A 15,273-nucleotide genomic window follows, 5' to 3' on the forward strand; every position below is an offset into this window, starting at 1 on the left:
GAACCGGCGAGCGCGGGCTCCAGGCCCCTCCCCGGTCAGACTTCCCCTTCGGGTCCCTCCTCCCACCCCGAAGTGCTCCCTGAGCTCCTTCTCCCTCAAGGAGAGAGGGACACTAGACAGGAGACGCAGGTGTGAGGAACAGGTGTGAGCTGCGCGGGAGATGCAGGTGTGAGCTACGTGGGGGATGCAGGTGTGAGCTACGCAGGGGATGCAGGTGTGAGCTGCGTGGGAGATGCAGGTGTGAGCTACGCGGGGGATGCAGGTGTGAGCTACGCAGGGGATGCAGGTGTGATCTACACGGGAGATGCAGGTGTGAGCTACGCGGGAGATGCAGGTGTGAGCTACACTGGAGATGCAGGTGTGAGCTACGCTGGGGATGCAGGTGTGAGCTACACTGGAGATGCAGGTGTGAGCTACACTGGAGATGCAGGTGTGAGCTACACTGGAGATGCAGGTGTGAGCTACGCGGGAGATGCAGGTGTGAGTTGTGCTGATGATGTAGGTGTGATCTACACGGGAGATGCAGGTGTGAGCTACGCAGGGGATGCAGATGTGAGAAACAGGTGTGAGCTACGCGGGGGATGCAGGTGTGAGCTACATGGGAGATGCAGGTGTGAGCTGTGCTGATGATGCAGGTGTGATCTACACGGGAGATGCAGGTGTGATCTACACGGGAGATGCAGGTGTGAGCTATGCGGGAGATACAGATGTGAGCTACACTGGAGATGCAGGTGTGAGCTACACTGGAGATGCAGGTGTGAGCTACACGGGAGATGCAGGTGTGAGCTACGCGGGGGATGCAGGTGTGAGCTACACAGGGGATGCAGGTGTGAGCTGCGTGGGAGATGCAGGTGTGAGCTACGCGGGGGATGCAGGTGTGAGCTACGCAGGGGATGCAGGTGTGATCTACACGGGAGATGCAGGTGTGAGCTACGCGGGAGATGCAGGTGTGAGCTACACTGGAGATGCAGGTGTGAGCTACGCCGGGGATGCAGGTGTGAGCTACACTGGAGATGCAGGTGTGAGCTACACTGGAGATGCAGGTGTGAGCTACACTGGAGATGCAGGTGTGAGCTACGCGGGAGATGCAGGTGTGAGTTGTGCTGATGATGTAGGTGTGATCTACACGGGAGATGCAGGTGTGAGCTACGCAGGGGATGCAGATGTGAGAAACAGGTGTGAGCTACGCGGGGGATGCAGGTGTGAGCTACATGGGAGATGCAGGTGTGAGCTGTGCTGATGATGCAGGTGTGATCTACACGGGAGATGCAGGTGTGATCTACACGGGAGATGCAGGTGTGAGCTACGCGGGAGATACAGATGTGAGCTACACTGGAGATGCAGGTGTGAGCTACACTGGAGATGCAGGTGTGAGCTACACGGGAGATGCAGGTGTGAGCTACGTGGGGGATGCAGGTGTGAGCTACACGGGAGATGCAGGTGTGAGCTACGCAGGGGATGCAGGTGTGAGCTACGCGGGAGATACAGGTGTGAGCTACGCGGGAGATGCAGGTGTGAGCTACGCGGGGGATGCAGGTGTGAGCTACACTGGAGATGCAGGTGTGAGCTACACTGGAGATGCAGGTGTGAGCTACACTGGAGATGCAGGTGTGAGCTACACTGGAGATGCAGGTGTGAGCTACACTGGAGATGCAGGTGTGAGCTACGCGGGAGATGCAGGTGTGAGCTGCACTGGAGATCCAGGTGTGAGCTGCACTGGAGATCCAGGTGTGAGCTACACGGGAGATGCAGGTGTGAGCTACACTGGAGATGCAGGTGTGAGCTACGCTGATGATACAGGTGTGATCTATATGGGAGATGCTGGTGTGAGCTACGCGGGAGATGCAGGTGTGACCTATGCTGGAGATTCAGGTGTGACCTATGCTGGAGATGCAGGTGTGAGCTATGTAGGAGATGCAGGTGTGAGCTACGCTGGAGATGCAGGTGTGAGCTATGTAAGAGATGCAGGTGTGAGCTATGTAGGAGATGCAGGTGTGAGCTATGTAGGAGATGCAGGTGTGAGCTATGTAGGAGATGCAGGTGTGAGCTGCACTGGAGATGCAGGTGTGAGCTACACTGGAGATGCAGGTGTGAGCTACACTGGAGATGCAGGTGTGAGCTACGCGGGAGATTCAGGTGTGAGCTATGCAGGAGATGCAGGTGTGAGCTGCACTCATGGTGCAGGTGTGAGCTACACGGGAGACAGGTGTGAGCTACACGGGAGATGCAGGTGTGAGCTGCACTGGAGATGCAGGTGTGAGCTGCACTGATGGTGCAGGTGTGAGCTACGTGGGAGATACAGGTGTGAGCTGCACTGGAGATGCAGGTGTGAGCTATGCGGGAGATGCAGGTGTGAGCTGCACTGGAGATGCAGGTGTGAGCTACACGGGAGATGCAGGTGTGAGCTGCACTGGAGATGCAGGTGTGAGCTACGTAGGAGATGCAGGTGTGAGCTGCACTGGAGATGCAGGACACAGCTTGTTTGGCCTTGAACTGACCAGACCAACATTTTCACATTGGCAGGCGTCCCTCTGAGACTCTGCATACACACTTGGGTCTCCTTGCATAGCAAATGTAGCATGAGAACTTGAGAGAGAGAGACAGACAGAGAGACAGAGACAGAGAGAGAGAGAAAGTGAGTACTGGGACTTGAACACAGGTCCTGGGTGCTGTTCCTGAGCTTGCATCTTTTCACTTAAGACTAGAGCTATACCACTTGAACCACAGCTCCGCTTCCAGCTTTTTGGTGGCTAATTGGAGATAAGAGTCTCACGCATGGGCTGGGAAGGTGGCTCAGTGGTAGAGCGCTTGCCTTGCATGCCTGAGGCCCTGGGTTCGATTCCTCAGCACCACATAAGCAAAAAGAAAAAAGCCGGAAGTGGCGCTGTGGCTCAAGTGGTAGAGTGCTAGCCTTGAGCTGAAGAGCTGAGGGACAGTGCCAGGCCCAGAGTTCAGGCCCCACAACCGGACCCCAAAAAAAAAAAAAAAAAAACAAAAGAGTCTCAGGCACTTTCCTGCCTGAGCTGGCTTCAAATCGCCATCCTCAGATTTCAGACTCCTGAGTAGCTAGCATGGCAGGTGTGAGCCACGGTGCCTGGGAGAACTTTAATCAACCAAGGCTTTAGGGACATAGGACACAGCTGCACGAAAGGGTGGACAGTGTTCCTCAGGATGACAGAGGGTGAAGAAGATTCTAGAACAATGAGACACACCTCCCACGCTCTTCCCACTAAGCACACAGGTCTGTTTCTTCTCCCTGCCCTGGAAACCCACTTTGACCAATAATAACCTGAGATACAGTGATAGCCGGGCCCGGTGGCTCACGCCTGTCATCCTCACTACTCAGGAGGCTGAGATCTGAGGATCACAGTTCCAAGACAGCCACAGGAAGGAAAGTCCGTGCGACTCTCATCTCCAATGAGCCACCAGAAGGTTGGAAGTGGTACTGTGACCCAAAGTGGTAGAGCATGAGCCTTAAGCAAAAGAGCTCAGGGACAGCACCCAGGCCCTGAGTTCAAGGCCCAGTATTGGCACACAAAAAGTGCTATCACGAAAGCTCCAGGGCCCAGACTTCAGAAACCTTGAGGGCTTCTCCTCTCTCTCTTATTCATTCGTTTACATGTAGCTGTGCAGGAATGCCCACGGAAGCCACGCGGACAGCGGGACAGAGCCAAGGCCAGGCTGCTCTTGGAAGTGATGACGCGCATGCCCAGGGCCGCAGGTGAGGCCTAGCGGAGGCCACAGGGCCACAGGGAGTAGAAAGGCCACGTTAGAGGCGTCAGCGGCCCATCCCTGGGTGCCCATCAGGGGCAAAACATCCCAGGGTCTCCCAGAGAAGCAAAAACCACCTCCGCCTCCTTGCGGCAGCATTCACGGCGCCCAGGCCCCCGGCGCCTGCCTGAGCCCCGTCTCTCTTTGTTCTGCAGTGGGAAGGCCCCGGTGTTGGTTCAAGGCTGCACACGGCACGAGACAGAGCTGGAACTCCAACCCTGAGCTGGTGGTTTGGGGCCCCAGGCGGCCCCGAGCCCCTCAGGACTCTCCTGGCCATTCTCACTGGCAGACATCACAGGTTCAACCCCCTTGGGGCACAGTGAGGCTCACCCCCAAAACAGCCAGAAGGAAAACACAAAATGGCATGGTCCCACACAAGGGAGCCGGTAACTCCCCCAACGGACCAACCAGAGCAACCCCACATCAAGGTATACGTCCTAAATAACTGAAAGCCCACGCCGAAGCCAAAGCCATGCATGGATATCCACAGGGACACAGTGTGCTAACACCCAAAAGACGGAAGAAATCCCCATGTCCATGAAGGAATGGAGGAATGGAGGACGTGTGTGTAGTGCTCTACCACTTTGAGTCATAGCTCCACATCTGGTTTTGGGGGCATTGTTAGAGATAAAAGAGCCTCATGGCCTTTTCCTGCCCAGGCTGACTTCAAACTTCGATCCTCAGATCTCAGCTTTCTGAGTAGCTAGGATTACAGGCATGAGCCACCAGCACCTGGATTCAATGGATTTTTTTCAAGTGTGGTCTATTCATGGAACGGAATCCTACTCAGACATATAAAAGAAGCACTGGCATACTCCACACAGCATGGAAAACCTCAAGAACACTACTGTAAACAAAAGAAAGCAGACACCAAAGGTCTCACACTAAGTGTTGCCATGAATATGAGACGCTCAAAAGAGGCAGATCCATAGGGATCGCGGCTTTCCAGGCCTGAGAGAAAGGGGTTCGGGGACAGGGTATGCACTAGGCCGGACTGAGAGCCTTCTGAATGCCTCCAACATAACTAGGATCTAGATAGGCTCAGGCCACCACACCAGCTGTAGATCTCAGGAAGCTGAGATCTAAGGATCATGGTTCAAAACCAGCCCTGGCAGGAAAGACCATTAAACTCTTATCTCCAATTAACTGCCAGAAAACTGGAAGAAAGTAGTAGAGCTCTAGCCTTGAGTGAAAAAGCTTGGGGACATCGCCTAGGCCCTAAGCTCATGCCCCATGACCAACACACACACAAAAAAAAATTAGCACAGTACTGGAGATTGAACACAGGCTCTGGAGTTTGCTCGGCAAGTGCTCTGCCATCTGAACCATGGAAGTTTGGCTTTTGGTTTGGCTTTCAGATGGCGTTCTATAACACTGTCCCGGCCAGACTCAGCCAGCTACGAAGCTAACCGTGGCCCTTCAGGCTAAAAGTGGTCCTTTTTATGCCTGAAAATAGCTCTTAGCAAATAGGATCTCTGATCCAAGATGAGGAAGCAATGTATGACCACCAAGGCAGCAGAAGTCACCTCTCCAGGCAATGGAATATTACACAGCAATAGAAAGCAAGAAAGTCCTGACACATGCTGCAATGAAGATTAAGTCCAAAACATGCTAAATCAGAAGTCAGAAGCGAAGGCCACAATTATGATTGCTTCATGTGAAGTGTCCAGGATCAGCAAACACGCAGGGCAAATTTATTATTGCCAGAAACTGAGGCAGAGGGGGCAACTGCTCAGTGTATGGGATTTGAAATCATTTTAATATTAACTAATTGCACTGGCACCGATCCATAAACACACTAAAAAGCAAACAAACTAGATTATACGTCATAATGGATGAATTCTATGGCAGGCTTCAACAGAACTATTGCTTCATAAAGTGAAAATGATAAAAAAAATAAAAATAAAAATGGTAGCTATCCTCTTGATAAGGATAGTTAGAAGTGTTGGTTAGCTATACAACACCTGTCAATGAAACATCTACTGAGGGAAGCTTCCAGAAGCTAAAAGGAAGGGAATGGAAATAAGTTCAAGTCCTTTCAATCCAGAGAAAATTCTGCTGGGGACTCTGCACAGCAGGTATTTCTGGAACCCACTTCAATTTGCAAGTCACTGAAGCCTTATTCACGCGCGTGTGGGTGTGCGTACGCACACATGCTCATGAGTGTATGCGTGTGTACACACACACATGGGCACCCACCTGCCAGCACTGCATCTTGAACCCACTGCCTGGATGCTATTCCTGAGCTTCTTTGTTCTAGGCTATGCTCTACCACTTGAGCCACATCTCCACTTCTGGCTTTTTGCTGGTTTGGAGATACATGTCTCACAGACTTTCCTGCCCGAGGTTGCTGTGAACCTAGATCCTCAGATCTCAGCCTCCTGAGTGACCAGGATGACAGGCGGGAGCCCCCCACGCTCGGCTCAAACATGGGAAGGAAAACGGACGCCAGCAAGAGTCAGCACGGCCAGCCCCGAGCGCCAGCCGCCAGCCCCGAGCGTCAGCCGCCAGCCCTGGCTGGTCACTCCACGGAGGAGGCGGGGCCGAGGAAGAACAGCAGCCTTCATCCGGGCTCACCACGCACCCACGCAGCGGTGCCAGTCGGGGACAGACTGTTGGTCCTGTGGCCAAGAGAAGCCTGATGGCTGCTGAGGTTTTCCCAGCCCAGCCAGAGCAAACACCGTCAGGAGGGAAGGAAGCAGGGCCACGCCCCGGGGACTGGGCTTTCGCTGCCCCATTTGCAAACTCTGAATGGCGCCTGCCCAGACCCTGGCAGGCGTGGAGGTGGGGCGGATGGACGAACACACTGACCACACTGGGCCCCGGCCCGACGCGTGGCCTTCTGGTCCTCCTGCAGAGGTCCGTGCTATGGAAAATACCAAGAGAGGGCCTCAAGTTGGCTGTGAAAGTGTTCCCAGAACGGATGGCTGACACAGGAAAATAGGAGACTACACAATATCCAAAACCAATAAGATGCCGGGCTGATCCCCAGGCTGGGTAACTGGATGCCTTTAAAACTGTATGGAGGGTGACACTGCCCAAAGACAAATGTACTCGCTACCTGCCTCAGGTAACGGTGACCCCTCTTCGTGATGCCAAGTTAAAGAAAAAATATGGAAACTGGGCGCCGGTGGCTCACGCCTGTCATCCCAGCTACTCAGGAGGATGAGATCTGAGGATCGTGGTTCGAAGCCAATCCAGGCAGGAAAGTCCATGAGACTCTACTGTCCAATGAACCACCAAAAATGCAAAGGATGATTACTACACTCGCAGTAAACGTCCTGCGTTGAGCTGTCACCCGGCAGCCACGCCCAGAACGGGTCCAGGCCAGGAAAGAACGGGGATAAGTCAGCACCCCCAGGTAATTATGAAGTGGAGGGGAAAAAGGTACAGAGGGTTGTAGAGGAGTTCCCATTTGTGTAAAACGTACACACACATATTACACAAGCATAAAGTGTTTCTGGAAGACAAAAGAAATTGGTAACGAGCGAGCCGCGGGGGGTGAAGGACCTGGCGACACGCGTACCGACACGCGTACCGATGAGCTGCCTCAACCCCCACTCTTTGACCCGTTGTCTTGTGTTGCTTTGTTATTCGAGACAGCCAGGTTGGCCTCAAACTAGAGATTCTGCCCCAGTGCTGGGATTCAAGGAATGTGTTTTAAATTTTCGATTAAGAACAAATCAAAAGTCAAGCGCGCCTCCTGCACATGGAGCTTGGATGTGCTAACAAATCGGGAAGGAGGTGAGGGAGAGGAGAGGCAGCTCCTCCACCAGAACCAGAGTGGTGCTGGAAAGTTCTAGAACCTTCAGCCATGTGTTTGCTCTCTTGGACAGAGCCAAGAAAGGCCTCTCCCTGCTGGGGTCCGCAGGAAACTCCAGCTGGCATTTGGCTACAAAGCTGGGCATTTCCACGGCTGAGGCCACCGAGCTCCCGTGGGGATGGACACCCTGTCCAAGCCGACAGAGGCCGCACAGTGTCGGAATGCCAGCTTCCAAACTGGCCAGTTCCACGCATCTGTCACGGCACAGTTTTCCTGGATGCACTTTCTCCATAGAGCAAGCTCTGTGCGCCGACAAGGTAGAAACTCATTCACCGGAGCACCAACCACCAAAGGCGGGGGGGGGGGGGGGGGGGGGGGGGAGGAGGAGGCGGGGAGCAGGGGAGGGGCCTGTCCCGGCCAGCGGCCCGTCCCGGCCAGTACTCACAGAAGCCTTCCATCTTGTCCGCCGTCTTACTCCATGCCACTTGCCGCGTCTCCATGATCACCTGCACGGTCCTCCGCTCGGGGGTGCACTTGCGGAAACTAAACACGGTCATGACGGTGCCCAGCTCCAGAGCCCTCTTGAGCTGACTCTTCTCATGCTCGGGAAGGGTGTCCACGTTGCCCACGGTGGTCATGGTCGGTCACGCCGGGCAGGAGCAGCAGAAGCAAGGACTCTGGTGGGGCGGGATAAAGAGTTCAATCAGCTCAGGTGGGGTGAGTTAGCTAACAGGTCATGGCTGTGAGGAAGAGAAGGTTCTAGTAAGAGGAGGTCGCTGGCTGCTGGGAGAATCCATGCAGGTCGCAGGGCCTAAATGGAAATCCAGCTGTGGGAGGCGCCTGACCTCCCGACCCACCGGCAGAGCAGCTTTGAATAACCAAATCACGCAGCCGCTCGGGTCCAGCGTGAGATCAGCAAAGCAGCCCCGATGGGCTCCGGCACCCCACGCTCTCCTCCTGCGACTTCTAACACCTCCCCACGCCCCACGCCCAAACCAGGAACAGACAAAAAGAAAAGCCGTCCCAACATGTCTGTAGAGTCCTGAGAGACTGGAAAGCAAACCAAAATGGCAGGAAACGTCAAATCCCGGGGGAGCTGCCTGCCAGGCCTCCGTCCATCCATCCATCCCTTCTAAGCAGGCAGCTGGAACATTCTGGAAGGCGAAGCCACAGCCGAGTGCCCGTGTGCATGTGCGTGGGTGGCAGGTGCTTATCAGAGAGGCGCTTAGGCCCGAGTTCTGGAGAAATCCTTGTCTGAGCATTCTCACACCCACAAGCAAACTCTGGCAGCAAACCCAGAATCGAACCCTCTCCTCCGCCGGCTCCCCTGGGGTCCAAGCCCTCCCCCTCTTCTGATTACCTGCCCTGGGGTGCCCTATCAGCCCTGACCCCTGGGGGCCATGCTCAACCCAGCAGACAGAAAGACTTCAGGACAGGAATCAAACCATGTCATCCAGCCGGGCACCTGAGGCTCACGCCTGTAATCCCAACCCAGCTTGGGCAGGAAAGTCCCTGAGACTCTTTATCTCCAATTAATCACAGAAAAAGTCAGAAGTGGTTCTGTAGCTCAAGTGGTAGAACGCTAGCCTTGAGCAAAAGAAGGAGCTCAGGAACAGCGCCCAAGCCGAGTTGGAGCCCGAAGACCAGGAAAAAATGTTACCCTGCTCCAAGCCCTGCAGCGGCAGCCAGAGCGCACCTCCGCACCGCTCCCTTATTCTGGCCCCAAACAGAAGGGACACTGTGTGCGCTGGGACCATGAGGGACCCAGAGGATCCTGGGCTGAGCCTCCATTCCCAGCTGTGGAAAAGAAAGTGAACCGCACAGCTGCGCTCAGGTACCTGAGACCTTACAACAAGGCTGCAAAGACAGCGCTCCTAAGCCAACCCCGGTGGGCAGTGCATCCTTATCCCCCCCCCCCCCCCCCCCGGCCCCCCCATCTCTCCAAATTCCCTTAACAGCTCCACCCCCTCCCAGGTGTTACTCTGTAACAACTTCAAGGTTGCAAAATAGCTCTATAGAGAGACCCCATTCTAACACCAGAACCAGCATAGCAGCTGCCTCCTCCTCCAGTCACCTCACTGCCCAAAATCTAGATCCCTTCCCTCACCTGGAAAATGGGTCCAAAGTGACCCTCACGCGAGACCCTGACTTCACACCCACCGGCCGGCCGGCACCGGTCCAGGGTCCGCTCTCTGCCAGGCTCTGGGAACCAAGGCTACAATGCAAGTGCAGCAGGCAGAGAAAGAGCCAGGCCCTGCCCTCTGCCCTTCCCTTCCTCCCTCCACCCCTGCCCTGCCCTCTGCCCTTCCTCCCTCCACCCAGCCCTGGGACCCCAGGCCTTCCCAGGTGTGGGATAGAAGTCAGGCCTCCCCCAGTGTCATGGTGAGGGAAGGTGGGTAGTGAGACACCCGCCCCCGCCCCCCCCCCCCCCCCCCCCGTGTGTCTGGGGTGTGGTGGGGGTTCAGAGGTCAGAGGTTGCACCTGGGAAGAGGAAGTGTCTGGATCTCACCACTGCCAGGTGGCAGGAAGGCCGGCAGGGAGACCCGAGAACCCGCTGGCATTCGCAGTTGCTAGTCAGGAGACTCAACAGCCCCCCAGCCCGGCTCCCCGGGGCCACCCTGCTTCCCCCAGGTACATCCAATGTGTACAGCACCACTTCATCAAAGACACACAGGCCAAGCCCTGGCGCCCCAGAGCCCCTTCAGAGCAGGCCCTGGCCCCTCAGAACCCCGCAGGTGGCAGAATCCGGCCAGACAGGAAGGAAGCCCGCAGCTCCGCCCCATCGGGCGCAATGGCCTGGCAGCCCCCGGTCCAACCACCAAAGATACATTAACTCTGTCATTTTGGAAAATAGAGAGGTGAAGGGACTTGGCCAAGGTCACACCGCAAGCACCAGGATTTGAACCCGGTCTCACTGTGCACCAGCCAGGTGCCTCTTGAGTTCTAAGGGCAAAATCAAGGACAAAGTGGGGAGTACAAAGCCCTTTCATAACAACCACCAGGGCAAGGTGCCGTCCCGCCTCGGGATTCCAAGTACTGCTCACTTCGTAGCTGCTGGAGCAACTCAGATACCAGCACCAGCTCTCAGGCGCACCTCCCACCCACTGGAGACAGGTACTTATGATCGAACACCCATGGGAGAGAACCCCAAACCCAGCCTCAGCCCCAGACAGACAGAAAGATCATGAATTCTCACTGCCCTTTTCCTTTACAACTACATAAATAAAATAGGACTGGGAAGGTGGCTCAGCGGTAGGGTGCTTGCCTAGCATGCATGAAGCCCTGGGTTCGATTCCACAGCACCACATACACAGAAAAAGCAGGACGTGGTGCTGTGACTCACGCTGTAGAGCAATCGCCTTGAGTGGAAGAGCTGAAGGATGGCGCCCAGGCCCAGAGTTCAAGACCCACGACCGACCAAAAATATTATATATACAACATATCCATTTACACAGGAGGGCTGTACTCAGCACAGACAAGACAGCAGGAGGATGAGGGTTCTAGACCAGCGGGGCACACAGTGGCACCCCGGATGAGTGTCAGAAAGACCAAACTGGGTGGAGGGGCAGATGGGGCATTTCTAAGCAACCGGATCTGGAAAGCTGCGTGGAAAGCTGCGTTTCAGAATTCCATTTTCATAAAGGCTTGGCGACCCCGGGGGGGGGGGGGGGAACGAGGGGGCGGAGGAGGGGGCGGAGGAGGGGGTCGGGGGTGATGGGGGGGAGGGCGGAGGGGAGGGGGGAGGGCGGAGGGGAGGGGGGGAGGGCGGAGGAGAAGGCGGGGCGGGGGGGGGGGAGGAGGAGGAGGCCGGGACTGGGGTCGGGGTCAGGGGGGAGGAGGAGGCCGGGGCCGGGGCCGGTGGGGGCCCTCCACTTCGCGTCGGGGTCCCCGGCGCGCGCGGCTCTTCCCCGCGTCTCCTCCCGGCGGCCCCGCCGCTGCCCCGGGCGCCGGGCGGCCCCTCGGGTCCCTGGGTGCGGGCCGATCTCAGCGCCGCGGAGCGCGCGGCCCGCGGGGCCCCGGGACCCGGCACGCGGGGCGCCGTGCAGAACTGAAAGCGAGGCCCGCGCGGAGCCGGGGATCCCGCCCGGCTCCAGGCTCGGGCGGCGGCGCCCCGGGGAGGACCCCGGCCCCAGACGGTCCTCCAGCGAGCCCACCTGTTCGCGGCCCGCCCCGGCTCCGGCTCCGGGCCCCCCGCGGTCTGTCCCCCAAGTGGCTGCGCGCCGGGTCCCGGGTCGGGGCCGCGCACGGGCGCGCGGGGCCCGGGAATCCCAGCGCCCCGGGGGAGCCGGCGGGCGCGGGGCCGGCGATCGGGGCGGGACGCGAACCCACGCGGGCCCGGGCCCGACGACGCCCCGCCGCCCGCCCGCTGCCCGGCCCGGCGAGGCGGCGCCGGCGCCCGGAGAGGAAGTGGCCGGCAGCCGGGCCGGACCGCGCCGCCCCCACCCCGGGCGCGGGGCCCCGCGGGCGGGGAGCCCCGACGGCGCGCCCCACCCCGGCCCCGCCGCTCACCTGGAGGAGCCGCCGGGCGCCGCCGCGCGCTCGCCCGCCCCTCCCGGGTCTGGGCTCCGCGTCCCTTGCGCAGCCGCCGCGTCCCGGCCCGCGCGCCCCGGCAGCGAACGCCCTGCACCGCGGGGCCCGGCCGCGCCACGTGACCCCGGGCCGGCCCCGCCGCGCCGCCCGGCCCCTCCTGCACCCCGGGGCCGCCCAGGCCCGGAGCCCCGCCTCCGCGCGCCCCGGAGGAAACTGAGGCAGCGCCGTCGCTCGGCCGGGCGCAGAGCGTGGAATCCGGGTGACGTGGCGGGAATGGGGCGCCCGGGGCTCTGTCGGCGCCCCGCGCGGGCTCCCTCCCGCCCCCGACCCGAAAGGGCGGCCGGGCCGGGCTGCGGGAGCTGCGGCCGCTCGCGCTCCCGTCCCGGCTGGGCTCAGAGCCATCTTCTTTCTTTTCTGCCAGTCCTGGGCTTGAACTCGGGGCCTGGGCGCTGTGCCTGAGCTGCTTTTGCTTGAGCCACAGCGCCACTTCTGGTTTTTCTGGTGGTTTATTGGAGATAAGAGTCTCACGGTCTTTCCTGCCCGGGCTGGCTTTGAACCGAGATCCTCAGACCTCAGCCTCCTGAGCAGCTAGGATGACAGGTGTGAGCCCCTGGCGCCCGGCTTGACATCTCTTCCAGGAGTGTTTTTCTCCCTTAACCGCAGCCACACTTAACTGGCCCTGCCTGGATCTCACTTTTTATTTTTCTTGTGCCAGTCCTGGGGCTGGAGCTCAGGGGGGGGGGGGGGGGAGAGGGGGGGGGGGCTGGAGCTCAGCAGGGGGGCTAGAACTCAGGGGGCGGGGCTGGAACTCAGGGGGTGGGGTTGGAGCTCAGGGGGCGGGGCTGGAACTCAGGATGCTGGGGCTGGACTCAGGGGGCGGGGCTGGAATTCAGGATGCTGGGGCTGGAGCTCAGGGTCCTGGGGCTGGAGCTCAGGGTCCTGGGGCTGGAGCTCAGGGGGCGGGGCTGGAACTCAGGGGGCGGGGCTGGAACTCAGGGGGCGGGGCTGGAACTCAGGGGGCGGGGCTGGAACTCAGGGGCGGGGCTGGAACTCAGGATGCTGGGGCTGGACTCAGGGGGCGGGGCTGGAACTCAGGGGGCGGGGCTGGAACTCAGGGGGCGGGGCTGGAACTCAGGATGCTGGGGCTGGACTCAGGGGGAGGGGCTGGAGCTCAGGGGGCGGGGCTGGAGCTCAGGGGCGGGGCTGGAGCTCAGGATGCTGGGGCTGGAACTCAGGGGGCGGGGCTGGAACTCAGGGGGCGGGGCTGGAACTCAGGGGGCGGGGCTGGAACTCCGGGGGCGGGGCTGGAGCTCAGGGGGCGGGGCTGGAACTCAGGGGGCGGGGCTGGAGCTCAGGATGCTGGGGCTGGACTCAGGGTGCTGGGTGCTGTCCTGAGTTCCTGCGCTCCAAACTCTACTCCCGGAGCCACAGCTCCGCGTCTGGGTGGTTTCTGGGAGATTCGAGTCTTGCAAACTTTCCTGCCTGGGTTGGTTTTGAACCACGACCCTCAGATGTGAGCCTCTAAGTAGCTGGGGTGGCAGGTGTGCACCACGGCGCCCGGCGTCCATTCGCCTCTCTGAACCCGTCTCCCTCTGAGCGCCATCCACGCGAGAAGGGAAAGTCAGAGGCAGACAGTGCCTGGCAGCTGCAGGCCAGGGCCGCGCTTCAGCGCGGGAGAAGAGCACAGGGGGAAGCATGGACTTGGGGGGGGACCAAGCCCAGTCCTGCCCTCCCTTGGCTGTGTGACAACCTCTCTGAACCCCACTTTCCCATCAGGAGACCACCCCTACTCATGGGATAGCAGAGCCCACACATGTGCGCGTTCCAAGACCAGACAGATCCAGGGTTTGTGAGAACAGGGGATGTAGGGACATTGTTGGGGGGGGACAGAGGGGGTTCCAGATCTTTCTTCAGGGTGGTGAACATGCTCTGCAGTTGACCATGGTGGCTGCACAGCTCCCTGAACTCGCTGACCCCACGAGTGAACAGGACGCGGGGGTGGTGGGGAGCGGGGAGGACCAGGTGGTCTGCGCCCCACGCCCCGCTGAGCTGCGCCAGCAACCGAAGCCACGCAGCACGGTGGCCATTGTGGGGAGGCGGGCAGCCAGGCCCAGGCCGCCGCCCTGCCCGGGCACCTCACCATCCTCCCCTGGCTGCCAGCACTGCCCAGAAAGCTCTGAGGGCCTTGGAGCGTGGCTTCCTGTCCCGGCATTGTTCTGAGACCTGCACGGTCCCGGGGGAGAGGCCACAGCCCAGCTGCTGCGCTGCCCGCGGGGCTCCGAGGGCGGAAGTGCCACCCCAGCCCCGCGCGCGCGCCTTCCGGGGCAGACCAGGCTTGCTGGGGACACCTCTGCGTCCAACCGGGCCTCTTTGGGCCTTTCAGACCTGGGGTGCTAATGGGCTTGTTTATTCACTCAACAAACCCCGGGGCCCAGGCGCGCACCGCTGTCACAGGGCTGCCGCTGGAGGGACGGGGAAGGAAGGCCGCCCCGATCGGGCGCACGCCCCGCGCCCTGCGCCAGTCAGCCTCTGAAAGCCACACTGTCTTCCTCAGGAACTGGGCTGTTGAAAGGAGGGAGAGGGACAGGCGTGTCCTGGGCACAGGCCCTGGTTAAGCAGGACCCCACCCAGAGCCGCCCCTCGGGCCCCGTGCGTGAGCAGCCCGCGTGCTGACCCCCTGTGCCGAGAACCGCAGCTGCCCAGCCCTGGCCAGGCCCATGTCTGGGGGTCAAGTCAAGAAGCATCACTTAGTGGGGCGCCAGTGCCTCACACCTGTCACCCTAACTACTCAGGAGGCTGAGATCTGAGGATTGTGGTTCAAAGCCAGCCCAGACAGGAAAGTCTGTGAGACTCCTACCGCCTCCAATGAACCACCAAAAGTCACAAGTGGAGCTGTGGCTCAAATGGTAGAGCACCACCAGCCTTGAGCAAAAGAGCTTAAGAGACAGCGCCCAGGCCCTGAGTTCCTGCTCCAGGGCTGGCGCACACACACAAGTAATAAAGAAATGAAAAGAAATGGAAGCAGACCGTGGGCGGTGATCCTGGGTAGCCGGACTCTCCCAGATGGGTCTGCTGGCTTCAGACAAAGCCGGTGACGTTTGTGGACGAGACGGGCAGGATTCACGCCTGGTGGTCACAGCCTCCTGGGGGAGGTGACATTTGGGCCTACCGAGGTCGGAGGAGGAGCAGTGGGCCACAGGAAAAGCTTG

At 59.5% G+C, this 15,273-nt stretch overlaps 1 protein-coding gene across 1 annotated transcript in view; it reads right to left on the minus strand.

Annotated features, from left to right (window-relative positions):
• The window catches only part of LOC122126051 (1-phosphatidylinositol 4,5-bisphosphate phosphodiesterase gamma-2-like), a gene marked incomplete at its 3' end in the record, with an annotated part of 53,012 nt that extends 37,902 nt beyond the window's left edge, over window positions 1–15,110 (minus strand). The window contains exons 1-2 of the mRNA XM_042700598.1: window positions 15,092–15,110; window positions 7,980–8,211 (exon numbers count right to left, since the gene is read on the minus strand). Of these exons, the coding sequence (XP_042556532.1) occupies window positions 7,980–8,172 (193 nt within the window). The remainder of the gene's footprint in view (window positions 1–7,979; window positions 8,212–15,091) is intronic.
• Window positions 15,111–15,273: the final 163 nt, after the last annotated feature.

This window comes from Dipodomys spectabilis, unplaced genomic scaffold (assembly GCF_019054845.1).
Source record: "Dipodomys spectabilis isolate Male_0828 unplaced genomic scaffold, ASM1905484v1 ptg000273l, whole genome shotgun sequence".
NCBI lineage: Eukaryota > Metazoa > Chordata > Mammalia > Rodentia > Heteromyidae > Dipodomys > Dipodomys spectabilis.